Here is a 23,245-nt window from a genome sequence, read left to right on the forward strand (position 1 = left end):
AAGTCTTTTATATAGACCTTAGTGGTCCTATCCCTAAACTGTATCTGAAGTCTCTTTTATATAGACCTTAGTGGTCCCCTAATACTGTATCTGAAGTCTCTTTATATAGACTTAGTGGTCCCCTAATACTGTATCTGAAGTCTCTTTTATACAGACCTTAGTGCTCCCTATACTGTATCTGAAGTCTCTTTTATTAGACCTTAGTGGTCTCTAAAGTATCTAAGTCTCTTTATATAGACCTTAGTGGTCCCCTAATACTGTATCTGAAGTCTCTTTTATATGACCTTAGTGGTGCTTATACTGTACTGAAGTCTCTTTTGTATAGACCTTAGTGGTCCCCTAATACTGTATCTGAAGTCTCTTTTTATAGACCTAGTGGTCCCTAATACTTACGAAGTCTCTTACATAGACCTTAGTGGTCCCTTATACTGTATGAGTCTCTTCCAAAAGTCAGCCTTGGTGCAGATTACAGCCACTAGAGCCAGTCCCACAATGAGCTTTCCTTAGGACGTGCCATTTCTGTGTAAGTAGCGTTAAATGCTATTTGGGGGGGGGGGGGCTTGACCAACTGCCATGCTTCGTTCATTTGCAAGCCATGATGTCTGTCTCTTTCTAATGAGCGGGAAAAGCAGAGAAAGGGGAGGTAACCCTATGAGGTCATAGGGGCCAGATTCCAGATCAGCCCATCTAAGCTTTCATTTTCTTAAAGGCCGAGCAGGATACCCAGGGCTCGGTTTACAAATATCGCCATTTCTAGCCACTGGGGGACCATAGGCAGGCTGGGGGAACTCATGTTAATGTTAAAAAAAACTGACATTATCATGCCATGGGACCTTTAACCTTAGCACAGTATATTTATAGATGGAAAAACATGTTGAAATGTTTTTGGTCCTTCTGACAAGTGATACAAGTGCAAAATGTAAGAGTAACTTAATTCATATAAAATCATTTGGAAACGGCAGCAGTGCAGACACATCAAAGACAGTGGGAGAACGATTCAATGATCACTGGTTTTCTGGAATCATAGCAAGATATGATGTATTGTAGTTTTTTAGCAGCTGGTTATAAACTACTTTAAATAACATTACATTTAGCTGATGTTTTTATCCAAAGTGACTTCCAATAGGTGCTTTCAACAACAAAGGTACTTATTTATTTATTTATTTTATTTATTTTCAGGTTAATTCATCAGGAAAAATGTACACTAATAAAACATAACATCAAAATGTGCCAGAATCAGCCTGGAGGGTATTCTACATCCCCTGTCCCTGGACTGGTGCCAAGAGGTCCCCCTAAAAATGAGATAAAACGATTAAGCTAATAAATACATCTAAAGATTTGTCCTTATACAATAAAGGTATTAAGTACAAACTCTAAACAGCAAGAATCACATAGAAGAAGTACTTTGGCTTCAAATAAGCCCAACAACAAAGTGTTGCATGTAGGTACAACATGAAAGTGCAGTTTGTTTTGTTTTTATAACCATCATCTTCTCAGCCATGGCGCGGTTGGTAGATATATGCTTTTAGCCTTCGGTGGAAGATGTGTAGACTTTCAGTTGTCCTGATGTCCATGGGGATCTCGTTCCATAGGAGCCAGGACAGAAAACAGTCTGAATTTCATAGGTGTCCCTCGCTGTGAGGGAGCAGCAAGTAGACTGGCGGCTTCAACTAAAGAGTCATATGTGGATTTGAACACTGTTACCCCTCACTGAAGAACCCATGTTTCTGTTAGCTGCTGTGTATTTAATAAGTAAACCCAATTTAAAGACTAATAGAAGAAACAGGGATGTGTTTTCTCTTTTGCAGCTGATACAGTCTCTAAGTCTTTGCATAAAGGAATCAATACATTAACCAGAGCAGTTTTTACTTTGACTACAAAGTCTACCATTTTGTTGGTTTTCTAGATGTATTTCAAGGTTTTCCCCATAGCCACTCTATCTGGGTCGTGATGTCTCTTTTCTTTTCATGTCTGCCATTTCAGTTATTCCACACAAAATTGGCCGAATCATTGAAGGCAGTCCCACTGACCGCTGCGGCTTGCTGCACGTCGGAGATCGTATCTCAGCGGTCAACGGGCGCTCTATCATTGAGCTCTCTCACAATGACATTGTTCTGCTTATCAAGGAAGCCGGCAATGTTGTCACCCTCACTGTGGTTCCTGAGGACGGTGAGTACCACTCTGTGTGCTCACATACACAATGCACATACTATAGTGGTATGTTGGTCTTATCGTGATCAATTCGGTTTATCGTTATTTTCTGCATGGGGAAATTAGTTATGCCGCTGGGTAATCAAAGCAATCAACCACGCACATAAGAAGAAGATGTGCATATTTTAGTATCAGTATCAAGAATTTTGTAAATTGATGTATTCCAAATCTGAAAAAGGAGCCCCCTGTTTCTTTGAAAGGATCAAATGAAGGAAAATAAAACACATACATTTGTTATATCACTATAATGCCAGTGCATCAAGTAGGATATCTAAGCCTGATGATAATGCTTATACTTGTACAGGCTACATATTAATCAGGTTGTCACATTTTTAGCCTAAAATGAAAGATGAAACATGTTGTAGAAAGATTCTATATATTGACATTTTCTGCGTTAATCTCTGTGATGTGAAAAATATGTTAGAATACAAGGGCCCTCCATCTGGAGCCAGTTCAGCTAAACAGAGTCCAGCTCTCCAGCACAGAGCCATGGGGCAGCGGTCAGCACTACAGGATGAACGGTAAGAATCTACTCTCACTAAAAGGAAAGCAAAAAACAAAGCGTTCAGTCATCTCAGGAAAAGGGCCTTTGAAACTGTCCAAACATATTAGAACAGAAATAGAAAGCATTTTCTTATCATTGCATAGGAATACAACGAAATTAGTTGTGATGTTCAGGTGATGCATTCCAACATTAAACACATAAAAACACAAGACAAAGGACATTCAGTGGGCTAGAAATGCAATAAATACATAAAGATGAAAGTATTTACAGTGCAGCAAGTGCTCAGTGGATTGCAGGATGGCAGTAATTACTTGATGTTTTTGGTTTATTTAGTGTGCTAGCGTGTGGTGGTCATGTTCATACCAGTAGATTTGAACTCTAACTATACTCTGACTACACTAACTACCTTCCGTACCATAGGCATCATTTATAAAACCTGTTACGCAAGAAAAATGTTGCAACATTCCTCGCAAAAGTTGGGGTTTCTAAAGAATTTCCATGCGTAAAAATGTACCCGGTGTTTTCCCCTTTTGACCATGCGTGTGGTGGTGCGTAACGCACCCAAGGCTTTGTAGACTGCGTTTTAGTGATCTCCGATGGTAACGGTATGTGTCTAATAACAACAGAGTGTACATTTTAATTTCCCCTCGTGGGACTAATAAAGGATACATTATTAATATTATTATTAACACAAAATATCACATGGATTAAGTGTTCTGGATGCAAAGCGCACAGCCTGCAACTAAAACTCCTGCGCCACCTAATTACCCTGATGAAGCCAGTATTACTCCAATCCACTACCGGTTTATTGGACTTTAACCTATTGGGACATAAATTAAATAGCCCTACAGATCCCGCATGGCAGATTTGGCATTGCGCGAAGTTTTAGGAAGAGCACCTCGATCTCAAAAACACTGAATCATGTTTTTTTTCCCCATTTTTCCGTTTTATGATTGGTCATCATGGGCTCCTTTACAAGGCAAGAAAATTCAGATTTTTTTGCCGCACTAAATCTTTCAGAATAGAAAACGCAGAGTTTTACAAATGAGGCCCCTGGTGCATCGCTGGTTCTCCAAACCATACGGGGATATAGGTTGATTAATTCCTACTCTTTAATAAGACCCGCAGTAGCGTTTTCAGAAATTAGCACCCCTAGACGTGACACGTAGTACGACCCCGATAGCAGTTTCCGTCCTCATATCTAAACCAGAGACTCTAACACATCGTTAGTGTTGTGAAACGGTCGCAGTTCGTTGAGCGCAATAAGTACTTGGTTCTGGCACCAAAACCAATAAGTTTAGAAAAAGATTGTTTGGGTTCAACTGCGACATCCCTTCCGGCTTCAAACGCAGCATGAACCCTGGTCTCCTGGGTGAAAGGTCCTGTGTTTATTTGACCTATCCACCACCCCAACCTGCCTCTTTGGTGTTCTCATACTCTATATCACCTTATTTTCTGCTTTGCTCTCATCATAATTACTATGGCCATATAAGGGTCCCGCCATCTTAAATTAAGGTGACCAGATTTCTCAGACAAAATCCGGGGACATTTTCAGCTCAGAAGCGTATTTACCTCCAAAACAAGTAATGTTTTTATTTTTGTTAAAAATTAAAACGGGGAGACTAGACCTAGAGCTGTTCTTATTAGGGGCTGAGCCCCCCCCCCCCCCCCCCCAGGTCTGATCCTAGACCCACCCCTGTTGCTACTTCCTACTCCACTCCACTACACCTCAAGATAGAAAGTCCTAATATTTCAAGATAAAAAATCCATCCTTATACTTCAAGATAAAAAGTCCTAATATTTCAAGATAGAAAGTCTTAATATTTCAAAATAGAAAGTCCTAATAGTCCTAATATTTCAAGATAGAAAGTCCTAATATTTCAAGATAGAAAGTCCTAATATTTCAAGATAGAAAGTCCTTATAGTCCTAATATTTCAAGATAGAAAGTCTTAATATTTCAAGATAGAAAGTCTCAATATTTCATAATGTTGTAATGTTTACTGAACTACTGACAGCTTTTGCTTTACTGCTCAAGGCTTGTTTCTGCAACAGCTCATTGAGAATCAGATACAATAAAAACTACTGAGGACATATTTTCCTTTGACATGATGCAGTATTAAACGAGATCGCTGCAATGTAAGTTAATAGGATAATTGTCCAGCTTGTATTTACGTTCATAAAAGTGCTTGTTTAGCTGCTAACAGACTCAGATTAATATTCTAAGTGTCTGACAACATTATGGAAAGGATTTCTAAGGAGGTCGACCTTTCTGTTAAAGATTAAGATCCTTTTTAAAACATAAAAGTCCGCAAAATTGCGTTCGCTAAACCCACCATCTGGTCACCCTATCTTAAATATGAGTTATAATTGCTGCTTGAACTGAGGACATGTGGGCTTTTTTTCACATGGGGGGCAGTTTTGTTAGTACCCAAAGAATCGAATGAAGGTTTTTCTTGTTTCTCAGTCAGTTTTTGAACTCCAACTATTAATACCCTAAAAGGACAAAATGTGCCCAATTTGCCATTTGATTTAAACATTCATATTATATTGAGAAAACGATTGTGATGCTTTTGTAGATGTTACTCCCCCCTGTTATGGTCATATTAATAGAATGCAATTGCTACTTGCCCTTACAAATGCTTATGAAACCACAAACAATCCTCTGTAATTAGGCTCACATAAAATACAGTGTGTGGATATGTGGATAGATGAAGAGTTGCCCTCAGAGAAAACAACTAAAAAAAGATTTCTCTCAACAAAGACGATGGTGTAATAAATAGAACCGTCTGTAAGATAATAATGTGTGCAGTATAGATATACATATAAAGTATACAGTAACATATACAGTACAATACACCGTACAAATTAAAATATCCAAATATGAAAAAAGCAGCCCTCTCGTATTTAACATCCAGCATTAAATTAGATTTTAAGTTTTGGATAATTGCTTCTTTTGTGTATTTTTGTGTGGCTTGCAGCATGCTGGTTACAGCCTGTCTTAATAAAGAAATACATTTTTTGTTTTTTTCTTTTAGTTACAACCTGGACCTTGAGGAGAAAAGGGAGATAGTCAACTGGTCTGACCACAAAACCCTTCCACTTTGTGAGCAGGGAACGCTGTGTGTGACAGGACCCAACCAGGTAAGAATAATCCTCAAATCTATTCCTTTCACTGTACAGTATGTCGCTTAGCAACTATTCGTAGGTTAAAGCTGCTAAAGGCACACATTTTACATAAGAGGCACAAAAGCTTTCATCTTCATGACTGTATAAAAACAAATGTTACATATTGTTTGTTTACAATAGAGCATACTGTCCCATTACATAAAGCTCATAGCTCTTGCATTGAGTTCATGCATGCTGCATTTATTGTGTGAATGCTGAAAGCACCTGTGTTCTTTTAAATCTTTATTATTATTGCTACGTTATTTGTCATTCAACTCCTTCCACATATTTCAATGTAGAAACGTTTTTTGTTGATCTTTTCCTTAATGCAATAACATTAAAAAAAAATACAAAACACAATTGGTGCAATACAGCATTAGACGAAGATATAGGACAATTGGACGTTTATAAAACATGCAGGTAAGGCCATCCCCAGACCCATCGGAGGGGATCAGTCCACTGGTCAACATACACAACCATACAGGATCGCCCTAACTTAACTTAATTCTCTCCGTGCCAGGAGGCACACAAGGCTTGAACATCACTCCTCCACTGGGTTCGGTTTGCAGCTGCACGTCGTGCTGTGTTCCACGTGTTCCAGCCTGCACCGTTACGTTCCAGTTCCACCATTCGCCGCCAAGTTGTTTTTGGGCGGCCTTGGTTGTCTTGCAATATGATGTCCGTTGTTTCTGTAACAGGCTTGTTTTCCGGGAGTAGGTTGTTAGCCTTCTGCCCAACCCCCAAGCTTGGAGGGCCAGTGGTTTTCTGTCAGGGTGTCCTTCCCTTAGACTGCGTTGGTCCACGACACCATACAGTGTAACCCCCCATCCGCCACCCGGGGGGACGCGCCTCATACGCCGTGCAGTCCCAGCGCGAGGTAGGATCGCCCTAAGGCCTGTCAAATCTTCTTAAAAATGATCTTAAACTTGCTCTCATTCCCAAAATTTTCACTCTTCACGCTGTCATGTAATGTAGATATGGAAGCGAACGGACTAACACATTTGGCAGTGTGAGCCTGACAGTGACAGTGGCCAGGAGCTGCTGCATTGGCTCCCATGATATCATGAGAACTGAGACCATGTAATCTCGCATTGCCGGACCTTCCTCCATAGCGCTGCGGAGGAGGGTCTGGCTAGTCCACACAGCAATTCCGGGATGGGCAAAAAACGTGCTCTGGTTTTTCCGAGCACAATCACAATCACTTGGAAAGTGCTAAGCGCCGGATGGAACCACGGTGTCGCTGCGAAATAGTCTCAGGAAGGAACTTGTTTTGGTTGCAAACGTGTACCTTCAAAGGTTGCTATAGTCGTGCTACAGAAAACTCAGATTGGATAGATAGTCTAGCTAGCTGTCTGGATTTACCCTGCAGAGATATGAGGACCAGTTTACCATAGATCTCAGAAATCCACCGGAGTTTAAAATGCCAACACAAAGAAAGCGGAAGGTGACGGACATCTGGCCGAAAAGTGGGACATTCCAGCGAAATGTCTGGCGGCATCTAAGCGATCTCGGAAGTGGAACGCCATGGATATAGACCATATCTCAAGCAACCTTCTCCCATTCTCACGCGTTTAACAACACAAACATAAAGTCAATACGCTGATCTTCTGATCTGGTCTTTTCTCTCTCATGATAATAACACTTGCTCGTGATTTACTCAAGGTTTTTAAAGCGAGAAGTCGAGGTTTAATAGGTGCGCCTCAGTTTTACTGAATGAACTTAAATGAACTGTCTGACCCAGGAGTCAGGAGTTACCATCACCATGGCAACCTGCGATTGCAGCTGGACACAGAGCTGATTGAGATGAGCTAATTAGTGCAGTTTGACACACACACACACACACACACACACACAGACACACATTTACATAGTACACTTTTAAAGTAAGCAATTCAGTTTAGGTATCCACAACATAATTTCTTTAAAAATGGCCTTCTCTAATTGGATCAGTTAGTTTTGAATAATGTTACTTTCCGATCAAAACAAAGAAGGAAGCCTTTCAGAGACGAGCGAGGATCATTATTGACATTTCTAAGCAATAGAATATTCTCCAGATCTCACTGATCTCGAGGCAACTTTGGGCTGAACAGATACAGACGATGATAAAAACAGGCAACCACTAAACAAGAATGGGTTTCAATGGCATCTTCAATTGAAGGGAAACTGCACCTTGAACAAAAATGTTTTATCACAGGAATTATGGATTAAGCCCTGCATGCATATTGGTTATTTTGTCTATGTTTTGTGCACATGTGCGCAAATCTTGCCACATGAATTTGTGTTTGTATGCCAGTGTATTAATGACCGAGTGTTATCTTTATGCGTGTAGGGTTGTCTGACAGTGGAGTTAGAGAGGGGTCCCAGGGGCTTTGGCTTTAGCCTGCGAGGGGGAACAGAGTACAACATGGGCCTATACATCCTGAGACTGGCTGAGGATGGACCTGCTCAGCTGGACGGAAGGATCCATGTGAGTGCTCCTTTTATTATAATCGTTATAATAATACATATTTTGAAAAAAAGGTTGTCGTTACTGCTGACACAAATTCGGGGGAGGAATGAAGTTGGAGACACTCTGAGGGACTTAAAAGTGTGGTTGTACATATTTTACAATATGTGTTTTTATTTTTTCATATAGATAGATTGTTTTCAATGAACCCCATGACCTGTGGAAAGGTTGAGTTGCCCCTGTGGCCAGATCCTACTGACTCATAATGTCTAAAGGACTACTAGTGGCACAATATTCAGTGTTGGATGGAGAGAACAACATATTGCTAATTATGCTATTTTTAGCATCTTAACAGTGGTGGGGCTAAAAGTGTAAAGTTTGCCAGTGGGTTGCGCTACAAGAAAGGTCATTGGGTTAATAATATGTGTTAAGGAATGTGCTTAGAGCATTTCTTTGAAATTAGCATATCAGGTTCTAAGATATCTTGTGAGCACAGTTGAGCTAAAGGAAAGCATATTGATTTCTACAAATTAACATTGAAAGGTCAGGGGTTTACCTGAATCAGTTAAGATTCATTCTCTCTGGACAATGAATATCCGCACCAGATGTCATGGGTTTAATCCAGTAATGTGAGATGTCTCACTCTGGACAAGTTTTGGCAGACAGACCAAATGGCCGACAGATAAACATGGCCGTCCTCGGGGCTTTCAGCTAACGAGAGGTAAAAAAAATACAAAAAAAAACTTGATTAAATTAAAGTCAATCCATTCCTGGCAACCTCATTTGGTTACACTCAGTACTGTTAGATAGATGTTAGATAGTGCTATTTTATGGAGTATTACATTGCTGAAATCTAATTTTGCACATTTGCTAGTTCATTAAGGAGAGAGGTAAATAAGAAAAATAGCATTTCTGTTGCCGTGTGCTGAATGCACCAGAGATTAAACTAATGAATTGTGTTTCAGCAACTGCCAGTTACAGTGTTGAGGGTAAAATGCTGCAGATGCGTTCCGCTTTAATGTGTTTGCTGTTTTTTGCTTTCATTTAGCATAGTTAATCAACACAGCGAATAAAGAGAGATGGGAGATGGTCTTTAAGCATCTATTTTCTGATTTGATTTACTTGTGTTCTTGTTTTTTTTTTATTTCTAGATTTGTATCATATTGCTTTCTTATGTACGTCTTCCCATCATTAAGTGTCCTAAGGGTGACACTGACCATTTCCAGGGAGGTCCCAGTGTCTTCCTGGAACTGACCCTGTGCTTTTTCTGTCTATGGAAGAGGTTCAGCAAAATTAGAATTTGCCCATGGGGAGGAAATTATAACACTATTATTATTATTAGGATGAGAGGGGAGATGGTGCAGTGAGGGAACAGAATAGAAGCTCCTGGCTGGGAATCAATCCTAGGCTTGCCAGACTGTGGTCTCTGGGCATAACTTTGCCTATCCAAGGGTGGAGAGAAATGTCAACACTGATTAGATCCCAACAGACTGACATGTTTACACGCTCTATGATGAGTTATTCCTTCAAGGTATTACAAGTGTTTGTGTGTGTGTGCGTGTGTGTGTTTGTGTGTGTGTGTGTGTGTGTGTGTGTGTGTGTGTGTGTGTGTGTGTGTGCGCGTGCGCAACCTGCAATTTAAATATTTTGATGTGTATGTGTGTGAAAGCATACCACTTCTGTATGTTCGAGTGAAAGTGTGAATACATGCACAGTGAGAAACGCTAAGCTTTGATCAGACCTGTTTCTGTTTAATAATTGGATTTTCTGTATTGCTGACAGGTTGGAGATGAGATAGTGGAGATTAACGGGGAGCCGGCACGCGGCATTTCCCATACACGAGCTATTGAAGTGATCCAGGCTGGAGGAAGCAAAGTGGTCCTGCTCCTGAGACCTGGGGCGGGCCTGGCTCAAGATGGCGGTACGTACCTGTAGACACACAATTTATTCAATTACATGCTAGATTGTAATTACATGTTTTGAAATAACACAGTACTGACACCAATTTTTCTCTAAGCATTTAATACCTTTGCGCCTAGAAAGCTATTGTAACTATTTTGGTACAATGCGAAGGATAATATAGTTGGAAAGGTCAGTAATTGGTGACTAGTTGACAACAAATACATGAATGGCATATAATAATCTCTTTCCTTTGAGAAGTATATTCAATGTTTTCAATATACACTCCTTAAAGGAAAGCCTATTAGCTTAGCTTAGCTTAGCTTATCTTAGCATAAAGACTGAAAACAGTAGAAAACTAGCTAGCCTGGCTCTGTCCAAATGTAAAAACTAGATCTTCAAAGATTAATCAATTATTTGTCAACTATTAAATTAATTGAAAAACTTCATTTTTATTCATTTTTTGTTTTTGTTATGAATTAAACAAAAGACATACAACGTCTCATCTTCGAGCTTCATAGGTACCTGTTGGTGTATTTTGTTTTTTCTTGGACAGAGCTGGGCTTGCGGTTCCCTGTCCTAATGCTAAGCTATGCTAACAATCGACTGGCTGTAGCTTTATAATTAGAGCAGAGATACAGTGGTATAAAATGGATTTATTTACTAAATGTGTTTACAGAGAGGGAACACTGAAAGTAGTTAAATACATTCAGAATCCATGAATCCAACTAACGTTGATGATAATGACTCCAGTTTGTTTGCTAATTGCCGGAGCCTATTTTGGTATGCTGCCCGTATTGATTTGAACATACTTTCTTTATTGACTTTTTATTTATTAAATAATTAAATCACTAACCATCTGCTTCCTTTTGGCTCTTTTTCTCTTGCCTCTGATGCAGGTAGTACGGCTTCTTCTACTGTGTGCTACTACACTGAGCACCAACACTAACATCTTCACTGCTTTTACTGGCCTCTTCTCTTTTACCTTGGTAATTCCTCTCTTTCTCACATATCTTCCCTCTGTTAACCTCTCAGTAATGATCCATTTTTTTCTTCCTTCTTTCCCTCAATTCTTGTATTTTGTGTGGAACATCTAATAAGTGTGTTTATATGGTGTCTCCATGTAAAATGCGTGCATCTTTTACAGGTCAACATGATCAAAAACTCATTTCACCCACAAGCTATTCCGAAGAGGTGTTTTACTCTGACACATCACCCCTGACCTCTCCATATCCCAGCGGGGCTTCCATCTCTGTTTCCTCTCCCTTCTCCAGCAAACTGAGACATTCCCACAGCTGTAGCAGCATCTCCCAACATGGCCTCAAGCCCCGCAGAAGCAGGGGTTTACGTTCAGTGGAGGAGAGCGGTGAGTGGGCAGACCAAGAGCTAGATAGGCTCTCTCCAGCCTCCTCTGAGCAAATGAACTTCTACAAGAGGACCAGGCCCACAAAAGACTCCAGAGAGCTAAGCAGCCCAAAGAAAACAGGGGAGACATTTCCTAAAGCCAAAGAGCAACATCACGGTCCCAAAAAGGCTGAGAGTCAGGCACAGAAAGAAAGACTGAGCAGGGACAGGATGTCTCAGACACAGGCAAAAACACGATCCGCAAGCCCAAGGAAGTCTGCTCAAGCTGGACAGCGAGCGGCTTCGACCCTGCAGCGTGCAGAGCATCAACAAGGTCCTCAGACGAGATTAAAAGACACTTCCAGCAGAGAGAGCTCGGATCAGGAAAAGAAAAACGGCAAAGGGGGGAATGTTGAGATCAGAAAATACTCACAAAGGCGGGAGATGGAAGGGAGAGGAGAAAGGACCAGGCCTGGCCGTGAGCAACACAGTTTCAAAAGAAGGGTGGCAGGAGAATCTCACCACGGAAGGACACCTGCTCATACAGTCAGAGACGGCGAGAAAGGGACAGGTAAAGACTCAGGGCCGAAAGAAGCTAATGGTAAGTATAAATCCACAGAAGACAGGAATACCAGTAAAGAAACCGTCAACAAAAGAGCGTCACTGTTGTCGCTTAAAGACATGTGGAGTAGAAAAGGTTCTGTGGTTTCACCAAGAGAGGAGAAAGAAATAGAGGATGCATTGTCTTACTCCAAAGAAGTCGGTAGTAAAGAAGACTTTGTGGCCTCTATAAACGGTTCTCTGGGGACCCCTCAGAGCCCAAAGGGACCTATTAACCCTGGCCCTTGGAAAATGCCCAGCTATGCCAGAATCCTCTCCAAGGCAGAGGTCCTTCGTGACCCTTTGTGAAAGGACATCACCCAGACTTGAGAATACTCAACAGTCGATCAGTAGTTTTTTTCTGAGTTCTTCCATAAAAACAGAGAGGTAATAAAGTGCAACATTATTACCTTTGAACCATTTCCAGATTCATCTTTGTTTGGGAGTCCTGTGACATCACGTGTTGGCATGTAGCAGCTCCCCTTTTGCCTTGTCCGCTGCTTCAGCATCTCTGATGTGGGACTCAAGCATGTGCGGTATGCTCGGAGCATTGCCAGACCAGACATTTTGAAATGCGAATATGTGCCAATTCTGGGAGCCACCTGTGGAACGATGACTACCAACAGCGCTTCACCCATTACAATGCAATGACCCATATGCAAAGAAAGGAGATAGGCCCTCGCCTCTCCCGCTGTAGTATACACCAAGTGTGACTGTCATCTAGGGTTTCATTTTGCTCCCGGCCTCATTGTGGGACATTTTGACTATTTTGGATTTTTCTTCAACGTTTGCTCAACTGCATGCAGTCCCTTCTGTTTGTTTTACTGCACGTGTTCTGCACATCACTGACGATGATCCTGTTTATAGTTCTCACTCTCAACACCAGGCAGATTTCTAATACAATCCAGCAAGCATTCACTTTACCGGGGACTCTAGACTGTTCTATGATTCTAGACATGACTCTCCTCAATATGAACAGTATCATTAAAAAGACCAGAAACTTGTGGTTTGAGATCTTGTTTACCATGTGTGTGATAACCAAGCAGTGTGTCATTTATTGAGATGATAGAATAATATGTGTATATGTAGCTGTACCAAGCCATTCCACATTTTGATATAGACTTGTCCCATGTTATTTGAACGTTCACCATCCCTCTGATGTACTTCAGTGGTAGCAATTACCATGGATCTTGTAGTTCATGAAATGTATAGGAAACGTGCAAACCGCTGTACCAAATGTTTGCAATCGCTCAAAACGTGTCTCATTGTGAAATATAATATATCAATATATTTGAATGTGTCATGTTTTGCAGATTCTAACTTTTAAATATCTATTGAATTCCATTGCACTGCATCTGCCCGTGTAGCATAACAGAATGACCATGAGATTTATATTTAATTTGGGATGTTGACTTGCTGCCAATGCCATTTTATTATTATCCTTGTTTTCTAAAGCTATTTCAGTTTTTCTAAAAAGTTCACTGTTGAAGGCAGAAAAGGGCAATTTTGATAAAAATTTGCAAGTTCAGAGTCATGTCCCTTATGGTTTTCCCTATGCCTACTCAGAAATGAAAAATGGGGGTTTTAAATGTATGTATTTGTCAGTCCTGCTATATAATTATCTGACATGGCTAATGGAGCTTAGAGAGCAATGTGATGGGTTACTGAGATATTAAGCATGCATACTGATGTAATACATACAGAGAGCCCACCTATTACATAATTGAAGGGTTGTTGGGCTGATGAGATGAACAATTGATTCCAAGCGTAGGGTCAGTTACAATGAGACATTTTACCCAGGACTTGTACTACCTGGGGACCAAAGTGTAATAACTACAGAGATCATCTGTGATCTTAATCCTCTGCCATGTCTGTAATTTGTCAAGTCAAAATTCTACTGCAAATTACCTGCCACATTTCGTCAAAAAGTGGTTGTGTGATAATATAAGTCCCATTGGAATCAGCATCTCTGTGACTTGGGGTCGTATTGGCTGTGTTGTCATTGTAAATTAATGTTTTGACAGAGCCTTGACATTGTATCCGTAACGTCAGTAAATTTGATTAAAATACACACACTTTTGCTTATCCCCTGGTAACACTAGTCCCGTGCGAATAGGGCTTGTCGAATTTCACTGTCGCTCAACTGAGTGTTTGAAGCTTCTGCTGTGAAGTCAGAGAAAAAGGAAATATACTCAGCATACCTGCTAATACAGTTTATGAGATTGAGACATATTCCGATGAGCTCAGGGAACACAGTAAAGTAGCAAACCTGTGATAAAGTCAATGTGAGTGATAGTCAAATGATGGTTAAGGTCTGTGATTGGTTAAGGGGGTTTTCAGGTTAAAGAATGGCTTGAGGACGCGCTATGAGCCAGTCAGTGGTGGGTTATTGTGCAATAGTTTGGTTGGTTGAATGAGTAAATCAGGTACCGGGAGTTCACTCTGGTGGGTCGGGTAATGCCCTTTTTTATTGTATGTCCTCTGCACTGTTGTACTTCTTTATGCTTATGTTTTGACCTTTTTTTTTTTTTTCTTTAATCTCATCTCTGTATCATACTGTGGCCTTGCATCGCTTCATTAGAAAAACAATCCTTGTGGTATCTTCTACATTCTGTAGGAACAGTAGATGTAAATGTTTGTACATTGTACAGCACCTTTATACATACTTGCTGAGTGCTCTTTGGGGGATGGGGGGGGAGGGGGCAGGGCAAATAGAGGTATATTAAATTGCTCCATTATTTTTTTATGTAAAAAAAAACAGAGAAAATATTTAAAGATGAGTTGAAAAAGGATAGACTATGACCTTGACATGGTGTTCTGTTCATGCACTGAAAAAATAAAGTTTTACTGAAAAATACCTACTGGACCTCTTGTACTGAAAATGACACACACACACACACACACACACACACACACACACACACACACACACACACACACACACACATATACATATATATAAATATACTGTATATAAGATGTGAAATTTCTCTCACACTTGTCCATAGGATGATCATTTTGGTTCCATGTTTGGATTATTTGTGTGTCTAATACTGTCATGTGACAAAGCTGCATAAGTCATTGTTACTATGGCAGATTTCCAGTTGTCATGGTAGCCAACTGCTTTTCTCGGCAGAGCTGGGAGAGCGCTTCACTGCACGAAGTAGGCGCTCTTTCAATTACAAGAGAATGCTCAGGGGCTTTGTACGTGTGCATTGAAATCCATATTTCACAAGCAGGCGTGAATCGTGGGAACACAGAGCGGAAACACGCGCGTGAATGTCATATACTGACCTCGATATAACTCAAACAGGTTTCTTTTCAGTTTCTTGTAAATCCAAATGTGATGAGCTGCAGGGAACTTTTCCAAATCATGGTCCCTGAAATATACATTTTAATTTTAAATTATGAACAAAGAAGTGTAGACAGAGGATTTGATTCTTAACCTTTAACCTGGGGTTTAGGTGTGCATGTGCGATGCTCTTCTGCCGTGCCTTCTATCAAATAAAGCAGTTAGAAAAATATAAACCTGAGAGGCCCGTTGCCAAACCGTTGGTTTGAATACGTCATTGTTGTGGAAGTACAATTCATCTCTCGGCGCGTACATTAGGGTAGTGACTTTGACCCTGGTTTGGATGAGGGCTCCAGACCTTGACCTCCGTGGAAGAGAAGCCTTAATGGCTGTACAGAACAGTGATAGTTGACTTAAATTGTTGAAAAATGACTGGAATTTTATTGTGTTTTTTAGGTATGGACATTAAATGATGTGTTCTGCAAAGATTTGTACCTTGTCTTTTCTTTCTTTTAGTTTGTCTAACCTAAATGTGATTTTATTGCCTTTTCTGTCTAAAAACCATCACATTCTGCTGCATCCATGGGTCAGATTTCCTTAGATAACAAAGATATGTTCAATTTTTTCTTGGTTTGTAAAACCAAAAACTAAAAGGATTAGTAGCAGTTGCTGATATACTAATGGCTTAGATTGATGGAAATTTAATGAATATTATGAATGAATATTAATCAGATTTGTGCCGTAACCATCATTCCTTCACCTTGTGTTTGTGCACAACCCAGCACGCATACAATGCAGATCACATTTCACGCAGGAAGAAAACTGGATTTGTACGTCATAATTAATTAATGTCAGAGCTTTAGCCTTTTAATGTAGTCTATCTTTCATACCACTAGATGTCACCAGGTTGCAGTGAAGTCTTCAGTGCACATTTGGAGAGGGGAAGAATAAAATGTCTTGACTTAGTTAATCATTTTCGGAGTGCATTAGCAGTTGTTTTTTAAGGAGATCTTTATCTCAATGATGCATACTGTAAACAAAATATACTCCATTTGATATTTTTCTTGCTGCAAATGGATTTTTCTGGTATATAAGTCACATGAAGGTATTGTCATGCATTTTTTGTGAAATGGGACTATCAGGGAGACCAGGTTTTCCTTGTTGAAGCCCTTTGTATGCTAACATCTGGTGTGTCATAGAGATATACAGTAGTATGTGTGTGAAGATATGTGAAGTACGATTCAAAAGTTGTGGTCCTGCTGCTCTTTACATCACATCATTGGTATGTCTGAGCTTGAGGAAGCCAGGTGAACTATGCAGCTGCGGACAGATACTAACATTTGGGTGGCAACCTCTTTTCTCCGTTATCAGACATGTAGAGAAGCAGATGCATTCTTCTAGGTTGGTAATTGGGAAGGGAGGTGTCTTAATCTTTCACTTGGACAGGGTGTTTGGAGAGATAAGCAACGCAGGCCGCCACAGCCTTGGAGGCTCTGGCCATAAGTAGTTGCTTGGCAGACTTGTTACCAACTATTGCTGGTTTGTTGAACGTCTTAAAAAGACATGAGGTGCACCACACAGTTTATACAGGTCATACTGTATTGGGTTGAGTGGGCAGACCAGTGAGATCTCAAACGTCTTTTAACATCCTACTTTCTAGTGATGTAATGTGCATAATGAAAAAAATATCCTGGGGTTTCCTCACCGGTTCACTGGATCACTAAAGAGTGCCGATGCAGGCTACTAAACTTTAATAGCTCTTTGTTGCCAGGTTTCCTTGTTAGTCTGTGTGTTTCTAAGACAACTCTGGGTGGAGGACGGAGTCGGCCCCTGTCAACAAACGTATGTGGTTGAAAATGGGTGGGGGAGTGAACTCCTTGGAATTTACCCCAGTAAGTGTGTGTGTGAGGCAATGAGGCACATGTTGAAATAAACGGTGGAATGTATCCATGACAATAAGCCTAAACCCAGAATGTGACTCAGGCTCTGTAATATCCTACAAAAAACACCAGAATCCTCATTCCATAGTCCCTCAATTATGTTGTGTTATTTGTGTGATTATTATTATTATTAGTAGTAGTAGTAATAGTAGTAGTTATGGCAGTATGAGTATCAATATTATTATTTGCCAAGGCAACATGTAATAGAATTATCATTCTGATATGTATCACGTTCTCTTGCTGACACTTTACAAAAGTCTATGTCTGTATCAGAATATACCACAATAGAATATGATTTAACAATAGAATAGAATAGAATAGAACTGAAAAGAATAGACTAAAGGCTTCCCCGTTTGGAGGACCCAGAGAGGGAATACCCCTTTTTTCCAGGACACCCCCACCCATGTTTCCATGGTGTTGCAACACTAGGGGAGAAGTCCCTTCTCTACTGAGCTGCTCTTATTGGTGGACACACTGGCAGTTTGTGTTTATTTACTTGTCATTAAAAGAACATTCACACACTTTAACTATGTTGTTAAACTAATGTATGTCCTTCATTTTATTTAGTGGTATGTGTTTACTCTGAGATCTCTGTCTGTGCCTGTTGGCTATGCTGCTGGAACACATCAAGATGAAGGGAGAAGACAGTTTTAAAAGTGAAACCTTCTGTTTTGCCTTTCAAAATAAGACACTTGACAGATAGATAGAGAGAGAGATAGATAGATAGATAGGTGGCTGAATGTTACTTTGAAGCAACAGTTTGAGTGTTTCAGAAATTACGCGTTGTAATTCAATGCACCATTAATTTAACGAGGGGCACATGAATGCACATGGAGCACCCTCATGGTTTACCTCCGTTATTGACCGTGGTTTTCCAGAAAAGTGCAACTGCAGGCTACCGGTAAACTAACTTTTCCTTTTGATTTTGTCTTTTGCTGAATGCTAATCTGCATTGTGCCTGGGTTTTTTTCTTCAAATGTGCTCAAGTAGGCGGTGGCAGAGAGCTAAAAAAAGAACTGGGGCAATTGTTGATCGGTCATGCTAATCAATTTTCAATTTAAAATCAAAATTGTGACACCCCTAATGAAAACAGATTTGTTTGGTGAAACACTTTATTATGAAAGTAGAAACCTTTTTTTTTTTTTCTAAAGGAAGTGTGTGTAAAAAGTCTCCCTTTTGAAAATACACCAAGTATATATTTTTAATAGCCTACCATAGATAAGTAAATGTGCAATATACAACCATACATGTTCATACCACGATCAAATATTTGGCTACTGTTTCTTGGTGAGAACGTCACTGCTTTTATTATGAAGGCATTTCTTTTTTTCTCTTCCTGTTCTTGTGTTAACTTGACCGAAGACAAAATGGATAGGAGTGGTGCGTTCAGGAGCGTGTCAGTGTAGACTTGGCACCGGGACGTCTCTACATCGGCTATCTGGGGAACTTGGACTGAAAGAAACAGAACCTGCACCAGGATCTTTAGTCTCGCTTTCTAGCCCGGCATGGACGTTTTGGTGGACACCTGCGGACGGGCACGAGCCGGTTCTCTGCTGTTACTTTACCTTTTTGTGGTGACGGCTGCAGGTCAGTTACACATGGCCCCGCACATCTTATTTACCAACGGACCGAGTCACATGAGAGTTCACTGCATTTGCCGTCAACTACCACAGCCGCTTACTCTGATCATAACAGTAGATTAACAAAGAACTGTAATACACACCTAGTGTCCACTTCATTACACCTGCACAGTATTTGGCAAACTTCTAAAATGCCTATTATGTTCTTTTTTTGTGTGACACTGTCATAGAGGTGTTTTAATTCATTTAATTATATTATATTTAGTAAGTAAGTAGTTAATTCATTGTTTGGTTGTTTGGTTGATTAGTTAGTTAATTGGTTAGTTAGTTACTTAGTTAGTTAAGTGTTAAACTAAGACCTCAGTAATACATGTTGAATTTACGCATTTTCAATGATGTCAACAAAACTGAACAGTATGCTTTTTTTAAAGCTAGACGCTATGGGTGGTCTGTGTACATAATAAAGTGGCCACTGTGCATATAAGACATTGAATACTACTGTAAACCTACTCCACATTGTCATCTCCGTAAGAGTATTCTACTTTTGTGAGATGAGCTGTCAAGACAAGAGATAGTTGCATATTTTAGAAATATTCTGTGGTAAAGAGATAAGTACGAAGATGCCAGTGTAAAACGTTGACTGAACACAGTCAACCACAGACCTACCACTAGCCTAGTCTACAGACTTATTTTCAGTATCACTTTTTTAAAAGCCCTTCTTAACAAAGGCGTTATTAGTTGCACCTAATGGCTTTATTATTTGTTTTAAAAATAATTCTTTATAGATCAGTTATACATCTTATAAACTTCTAAATTAAAATGTTATTGAGAACCTCTTGGACCAAAATCCATTCATTAACAACTATGTGTAAGATATAACATTTCTAACAGCAGACCAGATAGATTAAAACCCTTTTTGTAATGACTTATCAATGTATGACAGCATACTTGATGGATTTAAAATGCTTTTTAATGACTTCATAATGTGTAACAGCAGAATGATGGATTAAAAAAAAACTTTATTCACGACGTATTATTGTATGACAGCAGACCTGATGGTTTTAAATGCTTTTTAATGACTTATTCATGTATGACAGCAGACTTGACCGATTAAAACACTTTAATAATGATTAATTAATGTGTAACAGCAGACTTGATGGATTAAAAACACTTCATTAACGTCTGTTATTCCATTCAATTTTATTTATAATGTCAAATGATAACATACGTTATGATTTAGGACACTTTGCAGATGGAGTAGGTCTAGACCACACTCTATAATTCACAGAGACCCAAAAAATTCCACCAAGAGCAAGCATTTGGTGCCACAGCTCTACTTTAGGTCTATTTATTTACTTACAGGATTACAGGATTATTGATTTATTGAGTGATTTTGAAACAAAAAGCTGTCGCTGATCATGTTGCCTCTTTGTCTCTTTTTTCCCAGCCGACTGTCCTACGCCACATGAGGGGGGAAATATGGTCTTAACCAACGATGCCCTTCTATTGAATGACTTTCTAGAGGGTTCTGAGGTTACTTTAGAGTGTCGGAATGGATATGTTATAGAAAGTGGCTCTGGGATTATGACCTGCATTAATGGGAATTGGACTCAACCAGATCTCACCTGCAAAAGTGAGTCCTGTCTACTTTAACCAAACGGCCCATTTCTGTCATTTTGCAGTAGATATTGTGGTTTAAAAGTCCAGCAGCAATGTTGTGGTTGTTTGTTTTTACATTACAGAGAAGGACTGTGGTCCCCCTAGACCTCAGCCAAACATGAGCTTTAACACCAGCGCTGGTACTCTGTTTGGCGATACAGTAAAAGTAGTATGTGATAAAGGGTGAGTATAATTGTATACAATATGTTCCCATGGGATTGCTATCTGGTTGAATTACATCTGAAATTATGTTTGGAGAAACAAGTGTCAGCATGTAGCAGCTCCAGTGACAGGCCAAAGGGAGCCCTCAGTAGATAATTATATTCATTTACATACACACTATCTATTTTTTCCTGTACTGCCAAAAGATGTCAACCCCGAAAGTGCTGCTGCGAAATAGACCAAGATGACCAAAATCAAGGTTGATTGGCTAAAGAAAAAACACTTTCTAAAGAAAACAAAATAGTCTTAAAAGATAAATGGAGCAGTTGCCAGAAAGTGCCACGTTACGGTTTCACTGATTAGAAACCTGGCTCTGCTTGTGCCAACATTGAGATTATTGCTACATACATAGTGCTTGACTAAACCACTGGAGAATTTAGTTTCCAAGATTAAATGAACTTTCCATTCCATTACCAAATATCTGCCGGATCAAGTTCTCCTTCAATAAACAGTCCTGCTTTATATTCTTCCAACTCTCAACAGTTTCAAGCTCAGTGGATCGAGCTTCAGAAAGTGCTATGCGTTTGGGTGGAGTGGAAAAGCCAACTGTAGTAGTAAGTGTCTCTTATTTTTTACTTCATGAAGCCACAACCAGAAGCAATAAAACAATTGTTTGGAACATTCCTACAACAACCGCTATTTTCAAATGACTTGTTTCTCTCCTCTTACAAAAGTAATTTTTTAAATATGTAACCCATGAAGCAGTGGTTTAGACTTTTGTGGGATTTGTGAAATTCTTCTTCTGCTGTGTTCAAAGTATTTTGTATGTGTTTTCTCTGTTCTCTTTGTCAGTCAGCAAACAGCACATTTTATATGCCAACGTAACGGATTATTTGTTTTTAATCTAAATAATTGTGTGATAAGAATGCGTGGAAACACCTGTTTTTCTGATTCCTCAGTTGTAACATGCGATAAACCTGGTGATGTAACCAATGGCAGAAGCTCATGGGATTCTCAAGATCAACCAAAATATGGAGAAATCATACAGTACGTCTGTAATAACGGATACACACTCGTTGGGAAAGCTAGCATTGTGTGCAGCGAAACTGGTAGATACGATTCTCCGCCTCCTGCATGCGAAGGTAAGCACACCGATAACACTGAAAGACATAGCATGCATAACAAGGATTGTTTAAGTTATTGTAGGACCACACAAGTAGTTCTCCATGTTTTAACCCATTAATTACAAATTTTCTTTACATTACTGAAGACCATTTTCAAACAAGAAATTGGTAGATGTCATTCCAATTTTTGAATGCAGCCGCTGGTTCCCATTCATTTTAATGCAATATGAAAATCAGCTTGCAGGCACTGCCTTGAGATGTGAAGGATCACAGTGAACATTTGCTTCCATTTTCATTTATGTTGTTATGTTAACACTAAGATAAAGCAGAGAAATCTGTCCCCAGCTGTCCAGCTTTGTGTGATCAAGGGCATCAACTATGTAAGAGTTGGATGGTGATTAGCGTTGCATTCAAAAGGTTATGTAAGCATTGCTGCTTGGCAGGTCGCCAAGCAGCAATGCTCACATAACCTTTTGATAATGTCCATATTAGCACGTTGTTCTTTTCTTGGTTTAATTATCAGACCAGTACTTTTAAGTGAAAATGAGAACGCAGTAGTGAGACTTGTTGTGGGCCAAGTCTCAGTGACTTGGCCCACAACAAGCTAAGTCTTAACCCTCCTGTGGTCCTCGGGTCAAATTTGACCCGTTTACAAAAACTCTCTATATCAGAACTATGAAAAAAGAACGTTGAAAAAAACTACAAAAAAGCAGGAAATAAATCAACAAAACCACACTTTTTTAAACGCTGAAAAGCTGACCAAGAAAATCAGAAAAAGTGACCAAAAAAACATGAAAAATATTGGAAAAAGCAACAAAGAAATTGTTTAAAAAAATTGACTTGAACAGAATATAAAAAAAAACATCAAAAACCTACAAAAAAATGTCAATAAAATTGACAAAAACATTAAAAAACTGTTTAGAAAACAACAAAATGTTGAAATTTCAACCCAGAAAAACAGTTGCATGGTTGACGGGAAGACAACACGAGGGTAAAGCAAGTTTCAAAGCTCTGGAAATTGTAATATTCATAATATGAAAACATTTAGTTTAGCCATAGTTGTGCTTTGACATGTTGTAGTGTAGCATGTTGAGACTTGTAGAATAGTTAAATCCTGTAAAACCACAGGCATGGATCTAACTTTCTGATCTTAAATAGCCATAAGCACAGGCTTGCAAGATCAAACTTGCAAACACCCAAACAGTGTTTATCTGTACAGTTCACATACTATAGGTGTTGCCATGGTGTCACTGATGACACTCTGTATTCAACCTTCAACTTCAAATTGACCCGTTTTCCTATATCAATGTTCTTTTT

General features: G+C 39.5%; 2 protein-coding genes across 6 annotated transcripts in view; both read left to right on the plus strand.

The window, feature by feature from the left end:
* The window catches only part of magi3b (membrane associated guanylate kinase, WW and PDZ domain containing 3b), a 137,813-nt gene extending 122,787 nt beyond the window's left edge, over nt 1–15,026 (plus strand). Inside the window, exons 16-22 of one of the 2 annotated variants that reach the window (XM_032512680.1) lie at nt 1,984–2,169; nt 2,636–2,732; nt 5,753–5,858; nt 8,212–8,349; nt 10,111–10,249; nt 11,127–11,216; nt 11,375–11,620. In XM_032512680.1, coding sequence (XP_032368571.1) covers nt 1,984–2,169; nt 2,636–2,732; nt 5,753–5,858; nt 8,212–8,349; nt 10,111–10,249; nt 11,127–11,176 — 716 coding nt within the window. In that variant the 3' untranslated portion in view covers nt 11,177–11,216; nt 11,375–11,620. Of the gene's footprint in view, nt 1–1,983; nt 2,170–2,635; nt 2,733–5,752; nt 5,859–8,211; nt 8,350–10,110; nt 10,250–11,126; nt 11,217–11,374 lie in introns of both variants that reach the window. The other variant, XM_032512679.1, reaches the window with a different exon arrangement.
* A 3,731-nt stretch (nt 15,027–18,757) lies between these two features.
* im:7151449 (complement decay-accelerating factor) overlaps nt 18,758–23,245 on the plus strand; it is a 13,631-nt gene continuing 9,143 nt past the window's right edge. For all 4 annotated transcript variants that reach the window (XM_032512688.1, XM_032512685.1, XM_032512686.1 and 1 more), the window contains exons 1-5: nt 18,758–18,990; nt 20,431–20,616; nt 20,726–20,825; nt 21,348–21,418; nt 21,764–21,946. In XM_032512688.1, coding sequence (XP_032368579.1) covers nt 18,909–18,990; nt 20,431–20,616; nt 20,726–20,825; nt 21,348–21,418; nt 21,764–21,946 — 622 coding nt within the window. In that variant the 5' untranslated portion in view covers nt 18,758–18,908. The remainder of the gene's footprint in view (nt 18,991–20,430; nt 20,617–20,725; nt 20,826–21,347; nt 21,419–21,763; nt 21,947–23,245) is intronic.

Source organism: Etheostoma spectabile, chromosome 4, assembly GCF_008692095.1.
Source record: "Etheostoma spectabile isolate EspeVRDwgs_2016 chromosome 4, UIUC_Espe_1.0, whole genome shotgun sequence".
NCBI classification, from domain to species: Eukaryota; Metazoa; Chordata; class Actinopteri; order Perciformes; family Percidae; genus Etheostoma; species Etheostoma spectabile.